This window comes from Phyllobates terribilis, unplaced genomic scaffold (genome assembly GCF_046119375.1).
Source record: "Phyllobates terribilis strain yellow unplaced genomic scaffold, ASM4611937v1 Scaffold_8__6_contigs__length_399053987, whole genome shotgun sequence".
In the NCBI taxonomy this organism is placed as follows: Eukaryota; Metazoa; Chordata; class Amphibia; order Anura; family Dendrobatidae; genus Phyllobates; species Phyllobates terribilis.
In genome coordinates, this window is record NW_027362768.1 from 20,047,356 (window position 1) to 20,069,534 (window position 22,179).

The 22,179-nt window shown below is 41.8% G+C and overlaps 1 protein-coding gene across 2 annotated transcripts in view; it reads left to right on the plus strand.

Moving 5' to 3' along the window:
* OLFM3 (olfactomedin 3) overlaps nt 1-22,179 on the plus strand; it is a 410,172-nt gene that overhangs the window by 153,195 nt on the left and 234,798 nt on the right. The window contains exon 1 of one of the 2 annotated variants that reach the window (XM_073642854.1): nt 770-949. The exons of the other annotated variant lie outside the window; for it this stretch is intronic. Coding sequence (XP_073498955.1) covers nt 821-949 — 129 coding nt within the window. The 5' untranslated portion in view covers nt 770-820. Of the gene's footprint in view, nt 1-769; nt 950-22,179 lie in introns of those variants that run through there. 2 annotated transcript variants of the gene reach the window in all.

Genomic DNA, 22,179 nt, shown 5'->3' on the forward strand with positions numbered 1-22,179 from the left:
TGACCGTAGCCTAAGAAGAACCAAATAGTCCATAAAGAAAAAAAAAGGAGCCCTTATATAGCCTATGCTGAAATAATATTTCTGCTTCTCTAGTGAACTTTATTCAGACAAAACTGAGGCAAAACGATTGTTGGCTCCAGTGTATGGTAGTTATTACTCTCCTCTCACAATTGAGTATTAGACGTATCTATAAATCTACTTTATACACATTTTTACAGCTGTCTGTGCAGGTATAATGTTACAATTTTGATATCTTTTGCATGTTCAGTATTAATGAAGTTTTCTCTACTTTTCTATACTCAACACTATGCACTTTACCCGTGTGAAGTTTTGCTGTAGAGCGTGAAATTACCACTGCCCTATACTTACATTTGTGTTCCTACATTTGTATGATTGTCATTGCTGTGAATTGAAGTACTCGTCATTTGTACTAGTTTTTGTTTTTATCTCGGTGGACTATTTTTTGCTGATTTTAGGATTGGTATATAATTTTTGGAGACGCTCCTGGTTATTATTGCGGCTCTGATTGATGAATTGATTTATTGGTGTGATATGTTGAATGACTGTCATTTTAGTAAGAGCAAATCTTCTGAAATGTTGAATATATGTCATAGTCTAACATTGGGTAACGTAGTTCGGAAGTATTTCGGAGTGTGAAGATTTTGACAAATTGCAGAAGGAATGTGTTCTGAGCTTCGGAGGAGAGTGCAGAATCCTTCTCCTGTTGGCCGCTGTTTGTGGCTCTTTGCAGTTACTCCTCCCTCTTCTTTCCATCTCTGGTGCTGATCAGTCACTATGAAAACTCATTAGCTTCCCCAGGATGGACTCTCCGCTTCTAACACTTGGTGCTCTGCTCAGCACTATGGCAATGATCTCTAACTGGATGTCCCAGACCCTCCCCTCCCTGGCTGGGCTAAATACAACACGTATTCCCACCAGCAACTCCCTGGTAAGTGCACGCACGGCATGGCTGTCCTATCCCGCATCTGAAATCTTTTTTCCACTGTAATATCTTTGACTGTATAATTATTAACCCTACAGCTGCTTGAGCTGATCTACTTCAGATTCTCCAGCAGCAGATCGTCGGGTTACTAGCAGTCGCTTACATTTCAGATGTTGCTTTTCAGTCTGTAATCTTTAAAAAAAATCAAAAATAAAAAAATGCATTTCCCAACTTAAAAGTAATCAGCGAAAACACAAGGAGAGATGATAGAGAGTGAGGGCTGATTAAAATGTTAAAACACTATTCCCCGATGTAAGTGGAATTTATATCATGAAATTTCACAGGGACCTTTCATGGTAGCGGTAATCCACCAGGAACATCTTCTTCTGCAAAGCTTTTTTTTTTTACTTTACACCATACTGATATCTTTTTTTAAGTATTTTGTTTTACATGTTGTAGCACAGACATAACACAGTGTGTGACATTCCTGGCAGAAATCTGTCTTGTGCTGGGAAAGAGTTAATTCACGCATATGATTGCCAAATTAAAGATGGAGCAGCGGTTCCAATTTCTCATTGTGAGATTTTAAAGTAGGTTCATTAAGTATTTAACGATGGATGTTTCAGTGGAAGATATATTTCAGCTGTTGGGAGTGCAGGAAGAATATTTTCAAATCTCTCTGGAGTAGACTGTGCAATCCACAACACACTGGGATTGTATGCGACCAGGAGTACTAGAAGTATGTATCACCTCATTTGGTCCAGGTAACCCCCCTACTGTGGACCATAAAATGGTATAGTAAGATGCCATTGTTCAATTTTGACATGATTTCTCCTCCCGGTAGATCTTGCCTTAAAACTGCAACTTGCTGATGAGGAGTTGAAGAGACATTTAACTTTATGTCAGTGAATTAAAACCTGAGGTCTCAGAACAGGGACCCTATTTGTCTTCGCGTTCCCAAGACATCCATGCTTTGTACCTGTAGGCTTCTTCCACTCAGACTGAATACATTGCTGCGCTTAAGGATCCTAGAGCATTTTGGATTAAAATGAATAAGAAGGAATTGCATCAAGATTGGAAACTGGAGAGAGTACTTCATAAAGTCTAACCGACCTTGTAAGACTCCTTATGAAAATGAAAATCTAAGGGTTATTGGCTGGCAATGTACTTATGAAGAAAAAGAAATTGTTACATCAATCTTAATGGCTGAGCTTACAGAAAGTAATTCTTAGAAAAACAGAGTTTTCTTATGAAAATAGCTGTGCTGTTCTAATGAGCATCCCGGGTTTTGTAGCTTAGCAACATTTAGAGTGTTAAAGGACATCCCCAGCTGTTTCTGTATACTTGGTGATTTCAGAGTAATCAGAATGGCTACATTTAAAATAAATCATTACTTCCATTTGTTTTGGAAGTTTTCCACTAAAATGAGAGGGAATTAATTTACTATACTGTATTCTGTAACATGCAATTGAACAGACGGAGCAGTTCTTCGGCACAACTTCTTTGTTACCACAAAGTCTCAATATAGTTTAGGGAACATCACGTAGAAATTAGATTTATACAGCCTGGATATAATCTAATTGTGTACTGTCCTTTCACAACTTTTTTCTCCTCTCAGACAAATTTAAAAAGTAGAAAACCTCAGTCTTTAATCAATATACTAGTTACTGGGGATAACATGTCTAAGGGTTCACTAACACAAGCGTTGATTCTCTCATGTGAGAGAATCGGATCAATTATCATAATGACACTCAGCTCAAACTCTGATCAGAAATTAAGCCGAGTGTCACCTGAATGTGATCCGATTCTATCACATGATAGAATCGGATCACAGGTGCGGAAAAGACGGAGAACTTAATTTTTCCATCTTTTCCATTGTCTCTGTGCGCGTACATCGGACTGCACTCGGATGACACCCATAGACTTGAATAGGTGCACTTGATCCAATTTGCGGAGATACTCACAGCATGCTGCAATTTTTTTTCTCATGCCGAATCAATAGGAGAAAAAAAGACGCTGATCTGCATTGCCCCATATTATGACATTGGTCCAAGTGCTATCTGATAAAACATCACATAGCACTCGTTCGAGTTATACCCCCGTGAGAGTGAGCCCTAATAGGTTTTTTCATTGTAGCCATGGGCAACAGAAAAGAAGATCTTTCAGTTTGTATAAGTTTGGTACTGCACATCGGCCTCCTATTCAGATCAATAGCAGGCAGATGTGCAGCACCCTGTGGCATCCACTACAAGTAAACGGCCGACTGCGCAAGTAAGTACTTCCGGCCGGCGGCCGACACCGATGACAGCTGATCGGTGGGGGTGCCAGGTGTCAGACCCCGACCGATCAGACATCAATGTAAAAATAGTGGACATCTTCTTTAATATAAAAATGTATTGCATATATTTCCAGTGAGTGCAATTTTGAAAGTAGAGTTTCTGACTTTGCAAAAGGGAACATGTATTTTTAATTTAACAGGAGACTGTAAAAAGATCTCACCTACTCTTACAGTTTGTTTTCTGAGATCAGATGAAATGCTGAATTTTTGAGATCAGTTCACTTGTTGCTGGGGTTGTGTGTGACCATTGTTGCTGTGATGTTGTGTCTGTGTCGTGATGTGGCCTAGAGCCCAGCGGAGCTTTACCTGGCAGTAGGAGTGCTGTTTTACACACGGACTGCTCTTCCTGTGGACGCCATACATTGTTACACTTAAAGCACCACTGCACCACTGAGGAGGTTTTTTTTTTATTGCAGCACTGGAGTGGTGCCACCAATGTAAGGTCCCTGCCCATAGTATTATACTTACCTGCCGCTTGAGTGTGTTTGTGACCTGCCGCATCACTCAACTGTTTGCTGAAGTGAGCCAGACCGCTACCTCTAACTTCCAGTCAGTCAGAAGTTGAGTTCACAAGATGGTGTCACGGGACCGGAGCAGCGCAGGGAAGAGCTGAAGACTGCAGCTCGTGAGTATATTAGGTGGAGTGATCTTACATTAATAGCATCATTCCAGTGCTGAAATAAAAAAAACCACTGGAGTGGTGCTTTAACCCCTTTACGACCTTGGACTTATGAGTACGTCCAAGGTCACATCGATGCACCCCATGCAGGCTCCGGCGATGAGCCCGCATGTTTTCGGGCGCATGACAGCTCATCTGTACAGCTGTGATGTGCCCCTAACAGCCATGGGTGGAATCACGATCCATACCCGTGGCTGTTGACATGTTAAATGCTGCTGTCAATCTCTGACAGCGGCATTTAACATGGCTGCGGTGGAAGGACGTCACTAGTCCCGCCCATCGGCACCGGTGTCACATGACTACGGGTTGCTGATGGGTTGGCATGACAACTTGGGGTCTGCAGGAGACCTCTGCGGTTGTCATTGCTGGGATGCTATGAGGACCACCCAGCACTTTAGTTACACATAGCAGGTATGAAGCCTTGCTGTGTGTAGAATAGGCGATTGAATGATCTCAGCTTCTAGTCTCCCATGGAGACTATTGAAGCAAGTGAAAAGTAGAAAAAAATGTTTTTATAAATATTTAAAAAATATAAAAGTTCAAATCACCCCACTTTCTCCCCTTTCAAAATAAAACAAATAATAAAAAATTAATTCAAATTTACACATATTTTGTATTGCCGTTTTCAGAATCTCCCTATCTATCAATATATGAAAAGATTTAATCCAACCGATAAATGGCATAATGAGAAAAAAAACTAAATTCCAGAATTACGTTTTTAGGTTCACGCGAAATTGCAATAATTTGCAATAACGGGCGATCAAAACATTTTATCTACCCCAAAAGGGTATCAATAAAAAAGTCAGCTCACCATGCAAAAATAAGCCTTCACCCAGTCTCAGATTATAAAAAATGGAAACTCTACACGTCTCGGAAAATGGCGATTTTTTTTTTTTTTTTACAAACTTTGGATTTTTTTTTCACCACTTAAATAAAAAAGAACCTATACATGTTTGCCATCTATAAACTCATTATGACCTGGGGAATCATAAACGCAGGTCAGTTTTTGCATTTAGTGAACATGGTAAAAAAAAATCAAAAAAACAATTGTGGAATTAACCTTTTTTTTGCAATTTCACCACACTTTTTTCCATTTTCCAGTACATAATATGGTAAATCCAATGGTGTCTTTCAAAAGTACAACTCGTCTCGCAAAAAAAACAGCCCTAACATGGCTATATTGACCAAAAGACAAAAAAGTTATGGCTCTGGGAAGAAGGGGAGCAAAAAACTAAAACGCAAAAATGGAAAAACCCAAGGTGGCGAAGGGGTTAATAGAGTAGCTTTCCACTACAGAGGTCACCATGACGTGTTAGCGTGCTTAAACACTTTGATTAAGAACTTCCACTTCATTTTTGAAAAAATTTGCTTATCTGCAGTAGATCAATATGGACTGTTTGGATGTGCATGTCTTTTTTAACATGGTTTAAAAGGTAACATGTATTTGTTTTGTGTAGCTTAAAGGGACATTTCAATTTCAGTCATTTATGTCATATCCACACAATATACCATAAAAGTCTGGTAGATTCCAGTCTCTCCTCTGAAGAGATATGCCCTATCTTGTGCCTGTCTAAGTCGAGAAGTGGTCATGCACTGTATTCACTTCGGGAGTTCTTAAATAGTCAATCAAGCGCACTCTGCTACTTTAAAATCTCTCATACAAGTCAATGGAGTGAGCTGTGCATGTGCAGCCAACACTCCATTCAAGCAGGATGAGAGCAACAAGGTCCCATTTTTGAACTCGGTGCAAATCCTAGAGGTAGGTCCCACATCTATCAGACAATTATGGCATGTCTTGTGTATGTGCCATAAATGTCTGAGGTGCAAATACCTTTAAGACTGCTAAGATTAGCCTGCAGAATTATTTGCTGCTCATATCTCTGTGGAAATCCGATGCCATAATTACTTGTTTTATCTTTAAAGTAGCAAGGTCAAACAAGGTGATGTTTATGTGACGTTTTCATAGCACCGTTATTTTCTATATGAAATTCTAATGACATTTTATTGTATTCATGATTTTGTATTACTATTCTGTTTTTATACCAAAGCAGGGGCAGACACATTTAATGTTAATAGATACATTCATTTTATATAAAACATATCTCCACTCATGGTTAATAGTTGGGTGAAGCTATTAATTGTCAAACTACTGTGTTTTCTGTTTTTAATTCTTAGTGGCAACCAAAAACATCCAAATGACCCTGATCAAAAGTTCACATACCCCAGTGCTTTATACCATGTGTTGTCCCCTCTAACATCAATGATAGCTTGAAGTCTTTTGTGGTAGTTGAGGATGAGGTTCTTTATTTTCTCAGATGGTATAGCTGCCCATTCTTCCTGGCAAAAAGCCTCCAGTTCCTGTAAGTTCCTGGGCTGTCTGGCATGAACTGTGCACTTGAGATCTCCACATAGTGGCTCAATAATATTGAGGGAAAGAAATTGAGATGGCCACTCCAGAACCTTCTGCTTCTGCTGTAGCCAATGACTTGGCCTTGTGTTTTGGATCGTACGTCCCATGCGCAGCTTCCGGACTGATGAGTGCAAATTTGCCTCCAGTATTTGCTGATAACGTGCTACATTCATCTTTCCTTCAACTTTTACCAAGTTTCCTGTGCCTTTGTAGCTCACACATCCCCAAAACATCAGCGATCCACCTCCGTGCTTTGTAGGAATGGTGTTCCTTTCATCATGGGCCTTGTTGACCTCTCTCCAAATGTAACGTTTATGGTTGTGGCCAAAAAGTTAAATTTGGGTGTCATCACTCCAAATTACCTTGTTCCAGAATTTTTGAGGCTTGTCTCTGTGCAGTTTGGCTTTATGCAGGCGAAATACTTTGTGGCATTTGCACAGTAATGGCTTTCTTCTGGCGACTCGACCATGCAACCTATTTTTCTTCAAGTGACTCCTTATTGTGCATCTTGAAACAGTCACACTGCTAGTTTTCAGAGAGTCCTGAACTTCAGCTGATGTTATTTGTGGGTTTTTCTTTGCATCCCGAACAATTTTCCTGGCAATTGTGGCCGAAATTTTTGTTGGTCTACCTGACCGTGGTTTGGTTTCTACAGAGCCCCTGATTTTCCATTTGTTAATCACAGTTTGAACGCTGCTGACTGGCATTATCAATTCATTGGATATTTTTTTGTATCCCTTTCCTGTGTTATACAGTTCAACTACCTTTTCCCGTAGATCCGTTGACAATTCTTTTGCTTTCCCCATGACTCACGATCTAGAAACGTCAGTGGCTGGATGAAAGATGCAAGAGTCTGTCTGGATCCCAGAAACTCACTCAGCTTTTATGCACACATACAGTTATATGAAAAAGTTTGGGCACCCCTACTGTATTAATCTTAAGCTTAATGTTTTATAAAAATTGGTGTTTTTGCAACAGTTATTTCAGTTTGATATATGTAATAACTGTTGGACACAGTAATGTTTCTGCCTTGAAATGAGGTTTATTGTACTAACAGAAAATGTGCAATCTGCATTCAAACAAAATTTGACAGGTGCATAAGTATGGGCACCTCACCAGAAAAGTGACATCAATATTTAGTAGATCCTCCTTTTGCAAAAATAACAGCCTCTAGTCGCTTCCGGTAGCTTTTAATGAGTTCCTGGATCCTGGATGAAGGTATTTTTGACCATTCCTCTTTACAAAACAACTCCAGTTCAGTTAAGTTTGATGGTCGCCGAGCATGGACAGCCCTCTTCAAATGATCCCACAGATGTTCAATGATATTCAGGTCTGGGGACTGGGATGGCCATTCCAGAACATTGTAATTGTTCCTCTGCATGAATGCCTGAGTAGATTTGGAGCGGTGTTTTGGATCATTGTCTTGCTGAAAGATCCATCCCCTGCGTAACTTCAACTTTATCACTGATTCTTGAACATTATTGTCAAGAATCTGCTGATACTGAGTGGAATCCATGCGTCCCTTAACTTCAACAAGATTCCCGGTACCGGCATTGGCCACACAGCCCCAAAGCATGATGGAACCTCCACCAAATTTTACTGTGGGTAGCAAGTGTTTTTCTTGGAATGCTGTGTTTTTTTGCCTCCATGCATAACGCCTTTTTGTATGACCAAACAACTCAATCTTGGTTTCATCAGTCCACAGGACCTTCTTCCAAAAAGAAATTGGCTTCTCCAAATGTGCTTTTGCATACCTCAGCCGACTCTGTTTGTGGCGTGCTTGCAGAAACGGCTTCTTTCGCATCACTCTCCCATACAGCTTCTTCTTGTGCAAAGTGCGTTGTATAGTTGACCGATGCACAGTGACACCATCTGCAGCAAGTTGATGCTGCAGCTCTCTGGAGGTGGTCTGAGGATTGTCCTTGACTGATCTCACCATTCTTCTTCTCTGCCTTTCTGATGTTTTTCTTGGCCTGCCACTTCTGGCCTTAACAAGAACTGTCCCTATGTTCTTCCATTTCCTTACTATGTTCCTCACAGTGGGAACTGAAAGGTTAAATCTCTGAGACAGCTTTTTGTATCCTTCCCCTGAACAACTATGTTGAATAATCTTTGTTTTCAGATCATTTGACAGATGTTTTGAGGAGCCCATGATGCCACTCTTCAGAGGAGATTCAAACAGGAGAACAACTTGCAAGTGGCCACTTTAAGTAGCTTTTCTCATGATTGCATACACCTGGCTATGAAGTTCAAAGCTTAATAAGGTTACAAAACCAAAAAAAGTGCTTTAGTAAGTCAGTAAAAAGTAGGTAGGAGTATTTAAAACAAGAAAATGATAAGGGTGCCCATACTTATGCACCTGTCAAATTTTGTTTGAATGCAGATTGCACATTTTCTGTTAGTACAATAAACCTCATTTCAAGGCAGAAACATTACTGTGTCCAACAGTTATTACATATATCAAACTGAAATAGCTGTTGCAAAAACACCAATTTTTATAAAACATTAAGCTTAAGATTAATAGGGGTGCCCAAACTTTTTCATATAACTGTATTGATTACAAGCAAACAGGTCACAGGTGAGGATGTTACCTTTAGTAGCCATTCAAACACGTGTGTCAAATTCTGTGCATGTTATCAGGCCAAAATCACCAGGGTATGTGAACTTTTGATCAGGGTCATTTAGATGTTTTTGGTTGTTATTAAGATTTAAAAAGAGAAAACACAGTAGTTTGACAATAAATGGCTTCACCCAACCATTAACCATGAGGGGAGAAAAAGTTTTTTTGTTATCATTCATATTCTCTGAAGCAAGGCCTAGAAAAGAAAAATTCTGCCGGGGTATGTAAATTTTTGAGCACAACTTTATGTATATATATACACAACCCCTGGCAAAAATTATGGAATCACCGGGCTCGGAGGATGTTCATTCAGTTGTTTAATGTTGTTGGAAAAAAGCAGATCACAGACATGCCACAAAATTAAAGTAATTTCAGATGGCAACTTTAGGGCTTTAAGAAATACTAAAAGAAATCAAGATTAAAAATGTGGTACTTAGTAAGGGTAATAATAATAATAATAATAATAATAATAATAGTTTTTATTTTTATAGCGCCAACATATTCCGCAGCACTTTACAAATTTTAGGGGGGACATATACAGACAATACAGAATAAGCATATCACATATCGAAAGGAGTGAGGGCCCTGCTCGCAAGCTTACAGTCTATGAGGAAATGGGGGAGACACAAAAGGTAAAAAGTACATATATTGTTTAATGCAGCCTTGATATACTGAATAGGATAAATAATAATACATGGACTGGTGTCCTGCCAGTATGTGTACTGTCCTGACTGAGACTATTAAGTGCATGGTTGGTGTGAACCTGAAGTTGAAGAAGATTTTAATATGGGGGAAAACTGGGATGGACAGAGTGTGTTTAGGCGATACGCAAGTCTAAAGAAATGTGTTTTTAGGGTTGGCTTGAAACTGTGGGTATTGGGAATTAATCGAACTGTCCTGGGTAGTGCATTCCAAAGAATTGGCGCAGCCCGCGAGAAATCTTGGAGACGGGAGTGGGAAGTTCGGATTATGGAGGATTTTAGTTTTAAGTCATTTGCAGAACGGAGGGCACGTGTAGGGTGGTAGACTGAGACAAGGGAGGAGATGTAGGGGGGTACTGAAGCATGGAGCGCTTTTTGGGTAAGCGTGATAAGTTTAAAATGAACTCTCTATTGGATGGGCAACCAATGCAATGACTGGCACAGGGAAGAGGCATCGGTGTAGCGGTTGGCGATGAATATGATCCTGGCTGCTGCGTTAAGGACGGATTGGAGAGGGGAGAGTTTAGTAAGAGGGAGACCGATTAGTAGAGTGTTGCAATAATCAAGACGAGAATGAATAAGAGCTACAGTAAGAGTTTTTGCTGAGTCAAAGGTGAGAAAAGTCCTGATTCTTGAGATGTTTTTGAGGTGTAAATGACATGAACGAGCGAGTGATTTGATGTGAGGAGTGAAAGAAAGATCTGAATCAAAAATGACCCCAAGACAGCGGGCTTGTTGCTGGGGAGTAATGGTTGAGCCACAAACGGAAATGGCAATATCGGGCACAGGTAGGTTAGTGGAGGGAGGAAATATGAGTAGTTCGGTTTTTGACAGATTCAGTTTTAGGTAGAGGGAGGACATAATGTTAGACACAGCAGAAAGACAATCACTGGTCTTTTGTAGTAATGCGGGGGTGATGTCCGGAGCAGAGGTGTATAATTGGGTGTCATCAGCATACAGATGGTACTGAAAACCGAATCTACTGATTGTTTGTCCAATAGGAGCAGTGTAAAAGGAGAAGAGAAGGGGGCCTAGGACTGATCCTTGAGGAACCCCGACAGTAAGGGGAAGTAGGGAGGAGGAGGAGCCGGAAAAAGACACAGAGAAGGAGCGGTCAGAGAGATAGGAGGAGAACCAGGAGAGAACAGTGTCCTTGAGGCCAATAGTGCGGAGCATAGTGAGGAGGAGCTGGTGATCCACAGTGTCGAATGCTGCAGAGAAATCCAGGAGAATCAGCAGGGAGTAGTGACCATTAGATTTAGCTGTTAGTAGATCATTAGAGACTTTAGTGAGGGCAGTTTCAGTAGAATGTAAAGAGCAGAAACCAGATTGTAAAGGGTCAAGAAGAGAGTTGTCTGAGAGATAGCGGATGAGACGGGAGTGGACCAGGCGTTCCAGGAGTTTAGAGACAAAGGGAAGATTGGAAACAGGTCTGTAGTTGGCCGTGCAGTTCTGGTCAAGGGATGGTTTTTTAAGTAATGGTTGTATGCTGGCTTGTTTAAAAGAAGAGGGAAAGATACCAGATGAGAGGGAAAGGTTGAAAATTTTAGTTAGGTGAGTGGTGACAGCTGGAGCAAGGGACTGAAGGAGATGTGAGGGAATAGGGTCACTGGTGCAGGTGGTAGGGCGAGAAGATGCAAGGAGCCTGATCACTTCATCTTCCGTGACTGGTTCGAAGTCAGAAAATGAGCAAGATACAATGTGGCGGGGGAGAGCATGCATAACATTTGGGGATTGGGAGAAAATTTCCAGTCGGATATGGTCAATTTTTTCTTTTAAATAATTGGGCAGATCGTCAGCGCTGAGGTCGGTAGTCGGGGCCTTTGTTGTTTGATTGAGGAGAGAGTGAAACGTGTCAAAGAGTCGTTTAGGATTATTGGAAAGTGAGATTATGAGGTTGTTAAAGTAGGTTTGTTTGGAGAGGTGAAGGGCAGAGTTATACGTTTTCAGCATAAATTTATAATGGAGGAAATCTTCGGGCAGATTTGATTTTCTCCACAGCCGTTCAGCACACCTGCAGTACCTCTGGAGAAGACGTGTTTGAGGCGTGTGCCAGGGTTGTCACCGTGTATGCTGAATTTTCCTTTGTGTAGGAGGTGCGGCTTCATCCAGGGCGCATAGCATTATTTTGTTATAATGCTTCAATGCAGAGTCGGGACATGAGAGGGAGGAGATTGGGGCCAATGATGATTGCAACCTTTTTATAAATTTCTTGGTGTTAATGGCACGTAAATTTCTATAAGTGTGGACGGTGGGAGTGTCTTGAGTAGAGTCACAGTTCTTGACAGAGAATGAAAGAAGATTATGGTCAGAGAGTGGAAGGGGAGAGTTAGTAAAGTCATGTACTGAGCAAAGCCGGGAGAAGATCAGGTCCAATGTGTTCCCATCCTCATGTGTAGGAGAATTAGCAAGCTGTGAAAGGCCGAAGGAGGAGGTTAGTGATAAAAGATGTGTGGCAGATGGGGAAAGAGGATCGCCAGTTGGGATGTTAAAATCTCCCATGATTATCGTGGGGATGTCGCATGATAGAAAATTTGGTAGCCAGGCAGCAAAGTGATCGGGGGGGACCTGGAGGGCGATAGACAACCGCCACTCGCAGGGAGAAGGGCCGGTAGAGTCTGACTGTGTGGGCCTCAAAAGATGGGAAGATAAGGGAGGGTACAGGGGGGGGGATAACCTGAAAAGTAAATTTTGTTGAAAGAAGCAGACCAACACCTTCCCCTGATCTGTTTTCAGGTCGCGGGGTATGAGAGAAATGTAGGCCACCATAGGAGAGAGCTGCAGCGGCGGTGGTGTCCGACTGCTGGATCCAGGTTTCAGTTAGAGCCAGAAGGTTGAGTGAATTGGAGAGGAAAAAGTCATGAATGTAAGAGAGTTTATTACAAGCTGAGCGCGCATTCCAAAGGGCACAGTTGATTGAGACCGAAGATATGCAGGGAATATTAATGAGATTAGCAGGGTTTCTGAATGTAACAGGGAAAGAGTTTGTGTTGTTATTACTGGAGGGTCCTGGATTAGGAGAAATATCACCTGCGACTAATAGAAGGAAGATACGGAGAGTGAGCAGATGATTGAGTGATTTGTGAGAGCATTTCCTGTGTTGTATGGTGGGAATGAATGGATCTGCGTGGTATAACATTGTGAAGAGAGCATGACAACTGTACATAGGAGAAGAGAGGAGTGAGGGATTAATATGGATGAAGTGTGCCACAATTGTGGGGGAACGGTGAATGTGGATGATTGTAGCAGCCAGAATATAAATGGCACAAATACAAATGGTGAATACTGTTTGCCAAAAACATGACCTTGAAGCAAGTTTGTTTAAATCTCTTGCATGTCTTACCTGTCTCCTGCCCTGTCCAACTGCCATTTTCTAACTGCCAGGGCACTTTGATAAATTATGGCACTTGGATAAAGTATGCATAAATGCTATATGCATAAATGCCCCAGCATAAATGCTGCCCCTTGACTATGTCTCAATGTAAAGGGACGTATCTGCTTAGATCTACAGATTTAACTCGTTAGCAATCAATCACTAGCTTAAAAGACAACAGGAGACCATAAAGTGCAGGGAAAAAAAAAAAAAAAAAAAAACAGACTAGCAAATTCAGCATGGATCATAAACTCTTAAAGTAAGTGTGATGACCTTAAAGTATCATGGATTAAAAAACGTAGAGGAGTGAAAAATATATACCAGTGATTGATAGGCTGCAGAGCATTGCATGGAGATACAAGGCAGTTTTCAGGATAGATCACACAAGCAGTGAAAAATATATACCAGTGATTGATAGGCTGCAGAGCATTGCATGGAGATACGAGGCAGTTTTCAGGATGGATCACACAAGCAGTGAAAAATATATACCAGTGATTGATAGGCTGCAGAGCATTGCATGGAGATACAAGGCAGTTTTCAGGATAGATCACACAAGCAGTGAAAAATATATACCAGTGATTGATAGGCTGCAGAGCATTGCATGGAGATACAAGGCAGTTTTCAGGATAGATCACACAAGCGGTGAAAAATATATACCAGTGATTGATAGGCTGCAGAGCATTGTATGGAGATACAAGGCAGTTTTCAGGATAGATCACACAAGCAGTGAAAAATATATACCTGTAAGAAGAGAAGAAAGATGAATATTAGCAATGCCATTTTCTAACTGCCAGGGCACTTTGATAAATTATGGCACTTGGATAAAGTATGCATAAATGCTATATGCATAAATGCCCCCGCATTAACCCCCGGGTAATTTTTTTCAGACCAAGCAGAGGAATCGCTCAATTCTGAGGAAAAAAATATGGAATCACCCTGTAAATTTTAATTTCCAAAACTAACACCTGCATCAAATTAGATCTGCTCGTTAGTCTGCATCTAAAAAGGAGTGACCGCACCTTGGAGAGCTGTTGCACCCAGTGGACTGACATGAATCATGGCTCCAACACAAGAGATGTCAATTGAAACAAAGGAGAGGATTATCAAACTCTTAAAAGAAGGTAAATCATCACGCAATGTTGCAAAAGATGTTGGATGTTCACAGTCAGCTGTGTCTAAAATCTGGACCAAATGCAAACAACATGGGAAGGTTGTTAAAGGCAAACATACTGGTAGACCAAGGAAAACGTCAAAGCGTCAAGACCGGAAACATAAAGCAATATGTCTCCAAAACAGGAAAAATGCACAACAAAACAAATGAGGAACGAGTGGGAGGAAACTGGAGTCAATGTCTGTGACCAAACTGTAAGAAACCACCTAAAGGAAATGGGATTTACATACAAAAAAGCTAAACATAAGCCTTCATTAACACCTAAACAGAAAAAAAACAAGGCTACAATAGGCTAAGGAAAAGCAATCGTGGACTGTGGATAACTGGATGAAAGTCATATTCAGTGATGAATTGCGAATCTGCATTGGGCAAGGTGATGATGCTGGAACTTTTGTTTGGTGCCGTTACAATGAGATTTATAAAGATGACTGCATGAAGAGAACATGCAAATTTCCACAGTCATTGATGATATGGGGCTGCATGTCAGGTAAAGGCACTGGGGACATTACATCTTCAATAAATGCCCAAGTTTACATTGATATTTTGGATAGTTTTCTTATCTCACAAATTGAAAGGATGTTTGGGGATGATGACATCATTTTTCAAGATGATAATGCATCCTGCCATGGAGCAAAAACTGTGAAAACATTCCTTGAAAGAAGACACATAAGGTCAATGTCATGGCCTGCAAATAGGTCGGATCTCAATCCAATTGAAAATCTTTGGTGGAAGTTGAAGAAAATGGTCCATGACAAGGCTCCAACCTGCAAAGCTGATCTGGCATCAGCAATCAGAGAAAGTTGGAGCCAGATTGATGAAGAGTACTGTTTGTCACTCATTAAGTCCATGCCTCAGAGACTGCAAGCTGTTATTAAAGCCAGAGGTGGTGCAACAAAATACTAGTGATGTATTGGAGTGTTCTTTTGTGTGTTTGTTTTTCATGATTCCATAATTTTTTCCTCAGAATTGAGTGATTCCATAATTTTTTCCCTCTGCTTGGTCTGAAAAAAAATTACCCTTACTGAGTACCACATTTTTAATCGTGATTTCTTTTAGTGTTTCTTAACTTTAGTTTTTGTGCCATGTCTGTGATCTGCTTTTTTTCAACAACATTAAACAACTGAATGAACATCCTCCGAGCCCGGTGATTCCATAATTTTTGCCAGGGGTTGTATATATACACTGCTCAAAAAAATAAAGGGAACACTTAAACAATAGAATATAACTCCAAGTAAATCAAACTCCTGTGAAATCAAACTGTCCACTTAGGAATCAACACTGATTGACAATCAATTTCACATGCTGTTGTACAAATGGAATAGACAATAGATGGAAATTTATGACAATTATCAAGACACACTCAATAAAGGAGTGGTTCTGCAGGTGGGGACCACAGACCGCATCTCAGTGCCAATGCTTTCTGGCTGATGTTTTGGTCATTTTTGAATGTTGGTTGTGCTTTCACACTCGTGGTAGCATGAAATGGACTCTACAACCCACAGAAATTGCTCAGATAGTGCAGCTCATCCAGGATGGCACATCAATGCGAGCTGTGGCAAGAAGGTTTGCTGTGTCTGTCAGCGTAGTGTCCAAAGGCTGGAGGCTCTACCAGGAGACAGGCCAGTACACCAGGAGACGTGGAGGGGGGCGTAGGAGGGCAACAACCCAGCAGCAGGACCACTACCTCCGCCTTTGTGCAAGGACGAACAGGAGGAGCACTGCCAGAGCCCTGCAAAAAGACCTCCAGCAGGCCACAAATGTGCATGTGTCTGTACAAACGGTTAGAAACCGACTCCATGAGGGTGGTATGAGGGCCCGACGTCCACAGATGGGGGTTGTGCTCACAGCCCAACACCATGCAGGATGCTTGGCATTTGCTACAGAACACCAGGATTGGCAAAGTCACAGATGAAAGCAGGTTCACACTGAGCACATGTGACAGACGTGACAGAGTCTGGAGATGCCGTGGAGAGCGATCTGCTGCTTTCAACATCCTTCAGCATGACCGGTTTGGCAGTGGATTCAGTAATGGTGTGGGATGGCATTTCTTTGGAGGGCCGCACAGCCCTCCATGTGCCCGCCAGAGGTAGCCTCGCTGCCATTAGGTACCGAGATGAGATCCTCAGACCCCTTGTGAGACCATATGCTGGTGCGATTGCCCCTGGGTTCCTCCTAATGCAGGACAATGCCAGACCTCATGTCGCTGGAGTGTGTCAGCAGTTCCTGCAAGATGAAGGCATTAAAACTATGGACTGGCCCGCCCATTGCCCGGACCTGAATCCGATTGAGCACATCTGGGACATCATGTCTCGCTCCATCCACCAACGTCATGTAGCACCACAGACTGTCCAGGAGTTGGCAGATGCTTTAGTCCAGGTCTGGGAGGAGATCTCACAGAAGACCATCCGCAACCTCATCAGGAGCATGCCCAGGCATTGTAGGGAGGTCATACAGGCACGTGGAGGCCACACACAATACTGAGCCTCATTTTGACTTGTTTTAAGGACATTACATCAAAGTTGGATCAGCGTGTAGTGTGTTTTTCCACTTTAATTTTGGAGGTGACTCCAAATCCAGGCCTCCATTGGTTAATAAGTTTGATTTCCATTGATGATTTTTGTGTGATTTTGTTGTCAGCACATTCAACTTTGTACAGAACAAAGTATTCAATGAGAATATTTCATTCATTCAGATCTAGGATGTGTTATTTAAGTGTTCCCTTTATTTTTTTGAGCAGTATATATATATATATTCTTAATGTTTGAAATATTGTTATACAACACTTGAATTTGCCATTTTGCACCACTCACTGTTATTTTACTATGCTTCAGGCGTTACTTCCAAAAATGACTGTAGTTAAGAACCACTAAGCTTTATAAAAAAATAAGGTTGTGCAGGATTAGAAAAACATGGCAGTTTTCTTTCCTAAAACAGCATCACACCTGTACACAGGCTTTGCCTGGTATTGCAGCTCGACAACATTTACTTTATTAAAACTATTCTGTAAAGCTAGATACAACCTGTGGAAGACAGCAGTTATTTTTTCTAATCCTGAGAAACTACTTTTAAAGTTTGGAAGTTATCGCCTATCCAACATATAGAGGATAACTTCTCAATCGCTGAGGGTCTGACTTCTGAGGCCTCACCAATCCCGAGAACCAAGGCTGTTCCTGGGCTGAGCAGAGGTCATGTGCAATGCTAATGACAGTGCCGTATTCCAGCCAAACGCTGTGCTCAGCATTCTCCCGCTCTCCCATTTAACAATGAATGGAGCAGTAAAGCACATGATCAACCACCACTCCATTCGAGAGCCCCAGTTCTCGAGATTGTTGGGGGCACCAGCAGTTGGACCCCCAGTGATGATCAGGAAGATATTCCCTATCCCATGCATAAGGTATAACTTTCAAATTTTTGAATACCCCATTAACTAAATGAGTTTCAGAACTGACCAAAGATACATCAGCTCTGCCACATCTGTTAGCAATACATACATTTCATGTTTTAAGTATCACAAGTCTTCCTTGCTTGTTCAGTTACCAGGAGATTTCATTTAAAAAATTTCCGGCATCTCTTCTCCATTAGTAAGATAATGGCATTGTGAGGTCCAGGTTTAAAGTGATCTTGAAATTCTTGCATTTAGCTTTGTAAATCTGACTTTTAGCACAATGGAAACTTTTATATCTGCTTTTATCTCATGTGGCGGTTTCTATCAGCCACTAAAATCCAAATGAGCTTTGCTTTTCTGGTAAAAAGCATGGAGACGTGTTGTTAGAGGAAACACTTAGAAGGTTCATTCACGACTCCAGGGAAGGTTCTTGGAAATTGCTGGAGTAAGATATAGATATTCCTAGCAAGCCCTGATTGATATAACTCATCAGTGCTGCTGTGAAAGCTCAGCACCTAAGAAGCTGATTTGGTTGTTTTTTGGCTACTCTTTAAAGTTAGCACTCCAATCAAAATTTTTGTCCTTTTAATATATTGCAGTCATCATATTATATAGCCAAAAAAGTGGGTAAATTCTAGCTGCAGTTAAAATTATGATCCATTATTGAAAAAATTAAAATACAAAATCCATGAAAAATCTAAGGGAAGATAGGTCAGAGAATAAAAGACATGTTGCACGCATTTCAGATGCACTTCAGTGTCCTTTTGTCACAGCTAATCCCATTACATTGAACCGCAAAAGGGTAGCTGGCAATTCCTCTATTTTTATTCATCATATTATATAGCACTGTGCACTTACAATTGCTAATTTTGACTTTCTACCCAGTTATTTCTTCTCTTTTCCATTAGGTCTATGACATCACATGATTAAAAACAGAGTAGATAAATCCTTCTAAGCGTCTCTTTACCCTGCATGAGTCATCATCAGAACTACAATTCTACTCACTGCAAAGTCCCTGGCAGGGGGGAAGGAGTGGAGCAGCTAAGTCAGGAATTGAAGAGGAGAATGATTCATGCAAGGAAAAGAGACTTCCTGTTTCTACATAGAGATTAGAAGGATTCAGCTAGTCAGTTTTTAATCACATGATGTCATAGACCTGAAGGAAAAGAGAAGAATTAACTGGGTAGAAAGGCAAAATGAGCAATTGTAAGTACACAGTGCTATATAATATGATGATTGCAATATATTAAGAGGATAAAATCTCTGATGAGAGGAGTGCTTCTTTAATAATGTCAATTTATGATCAGAAAATTGCGTATTTTTAAGTCAGGTTTTTCAGTTACAATTAGTGTTGAGCAAACATGCTCGACACTGCTCGTTACTCGCCCAAGCATCACGCTACTCGGGATGGTCGGCGAGCACCGAGCATTTCCGGGTTACTCAGGCGGGAGCTCAGGTCTCCGCCCTGCATGTTTGGTGCTCTTTACAGAGCCAATGAACATGCTGTGATTGCCAGCCAGTCACTGTAATGCTGCAGCCATGTTGGTTGTGGGCATTACATTGATTGGCTGGCCGCACAGCGTCACCTCGAGTATTTAAAACCGGGTGCCGCCATCTTGGACACAGACTTCTGGGATCAGACAGTGTAGGGACAGCGCTGCTGATTTAGGGAGAGATATATACTGCGAAATAATTAGTGTAGTGTCTGTAAAGGCTGCCAGATTAAGCAAACAGTCCTTCTCAGGACTAATATCCATCCCAGATATCAGGCAGGCAGGCAGGCAAGCTGTATAGGAGATGCAGTGGTTATACCAGCAAACGCTGCATTACAGTCCTGTGTGCTCCTGTTGCTGAAATTGCTGGACTTAGCTACAGGTCTCGGGGGCCAGGAAAAATCCTTTTTTTTTCATCTAAATCCTCTTTTTTTTCCTCCTTCACACTGTAAAAATAACCGTCTTATTAACCTTTTGGTGTCCCCCCTCCCAAAAAAAAAGTGTGTCTCTGATTTTTCAGACACAAATATATCTGTTGAAAATAGTCTGGTGTAGGCTAGAGAAACAGAAGTGTGGTTTTGCAGCTCCACAGTTCAAACCTCTGTATTATCCACTTTTGGGCCATTTGTATCTAAAAAAAACAGTTTGAGTGTGTCGCTCACTGTTCAGCCGCAAATATATATATTTAAAAAAGTCTGGTATACACCAGTAAATTATAACTGTGGTTTTGCTGTTCCACGGTAAAAAATCTCTATTATCCTGCTTTTGGCATTTTTTGCCGTAAAAAAAAACCTAATAGTGTCTCCCTGATTTTTCAGGCACAAATATATCTGTTGAAAATAGTCTGGTGTAGGCCAGAGAAACAGAAGTGTGGTTTTGCAGTTCCACGGTTCAAACCTCTGTATTATCCACTTTTGGGCCATTTGTATCTATAAAAAAAAACAGTTTGAGTGTGTTGCTCACTGTTCAGCCGCAAATATATATATTTAAAAAAGTCTGGTATACACCAGTAAATTATAACTGTGGTTTTGCTGTTCCATGGTAAAAAATCTTTATTATCCTGCTTTTGGCATTTTTTGCCGTAAAAAAAACTGTAATAGTGTCTCCCTGATTGTTCAGACACAAATATATCTGTTGAAAATAGTCTGGTCTAGGCCCGAGAAATAGAACTGTGGTTTTGCAGTTCCACGGGTCCAATATCTGTATTATCCTACTTTTGGCATTTTTTGCCAAAAACAAAAACAGTAATAGTGTCTCCTGATTGTTCAGACACAAATATATCTGTTGAAAATAGTCTGGTGTAGGCCCGAGAAATAGAACTGTGGTTTTGCAGTTCCACGGGTCAAATCTCTGTATTATCCTGCTTTTGGCATTTTTTGCCGTAAAGAAAAACAGTAATAGTGTCTCCTGATTGTTCAGACACCAATATATCAGTTTAAAAGAGTCTGGTATACACCAGTAAATTATAATTGTGGTTTTGCCGTCCCACAGTAAAAATTCTCTATTATCCAGCTTTTGGTATTTTTTTCCGTAAAGAAAAACAGTAATAGTTTCTCCCTGATTGTTCAGATTGTTTAAAAGAGTCAGATGTAGACCAGAGAAATAGAACTGTGGTTTTCCTCTTCCACGGTTCTAATCTACTTTACCCTTTTTCCATTGATAGTGCGAGTGTAAGCTATTTTACTTCCTTTACAATGGGCAAGGCGCGTGGCAAGGGACGTGGAACTGAACGTTCTGGTGATGGTGCGTGCAGAGGACGGGGCCGTGGCCAAGGTGAAAATGTGCCACAACCAACAGCCACATCTTCTCGCTCCCACTTCTTGACCGAATTACTACACCAGTATTGCGAACTGATCAGTGTGAACAGGTTATTAATTGGATAGCAGATAATACTTCCAGTTATCTGGGCACCACCACCTCCGGTCTGTCTTCCACATGGTCAAATCTTAGTAGCCGTGAGTCTCGACCGCATACTCCTCACCCTGATGCTCCTTCCTCCCACCATGCCGCGTGTCGTCAGACAGCAACTGATCCCACACTTGGACACTCTGAAGAGCTGTTCACTGGTCCATTTCCAGATTTGTGCCCCTCGCCTGCTCCGCTTGAAGTGGTGGAAGAGGAGATCCCATGTAGCGATGCCCAAATATTTGAACAGCCACGGCCACAGGAAGTCGACGCTGGCAATTTGTCACAAGAGGTGGACGATGACGAGACACAATTGCCACGAAGTGAGGAGGAGGATCGTGGTGCGCAAGTGGAAGAGGAGGAGGTGCTGGATGATCTAGTAACTGACCCAACGTGGCAGGAGGACATGCAGAGCGAGGCCAGCAGCACACAGGATGAGGGAGACAGAGTACCCCAACAGGCAGGAAGAATCAGTGTGGTGGCCGCACACAGAAGGCAGGCAACAGTTCCCCGTAACACCAACACGAGGGACGTTGCCAGTTCAACCTGTAGGTCTTCCAGAGTCTGGATTTTTGTTAAAGACTCTGCTGATAACCCCAAAAAGGCCATTTGTACCACCTGCCATGCCAGCATCAGCAGGGGTGACAAAACTACCAGTCTGACCACCACCAGCATGATCAGGCACATAGCAGCAAAGCACCCGACTTTGTGGGGCGAACCCCAGGGTCCACGACCAGTGTCAGCGGGTGTCACCACTGCTTCTTCCGCTGTTGTGCGTGCAATAGAACCCCCTGTTGTGTGTGCGAGGCAATCCCCTGTCCATACTGCATGCGAAGATGCCCCCTCCTCTCAGTCTTCACTTGTTATGGCAGTTTCTCAAGAAACAGCATCAACGTCCACGTCCACGTCCCACCGCTGCGTTCAGTTGTCCATATCCCAGACCTTTGAACGAAAGTGGAAATTCGCAGCTAACGCCCCACAGGCCACAGTCCTAAATTCGCACATTTCACAACTGCTTGCGTTGGAAATGCTGCCTTTTAGGCTGGTGGAGACAGAATCCTTCCACAACCTTATGGCGGTGGCCGTCCCTCGGTACTCGGTCCCCAGCTGACACTATTTTGCCCGGTGTGCCATCCCCGCACTACACACAAGCACGTGTCC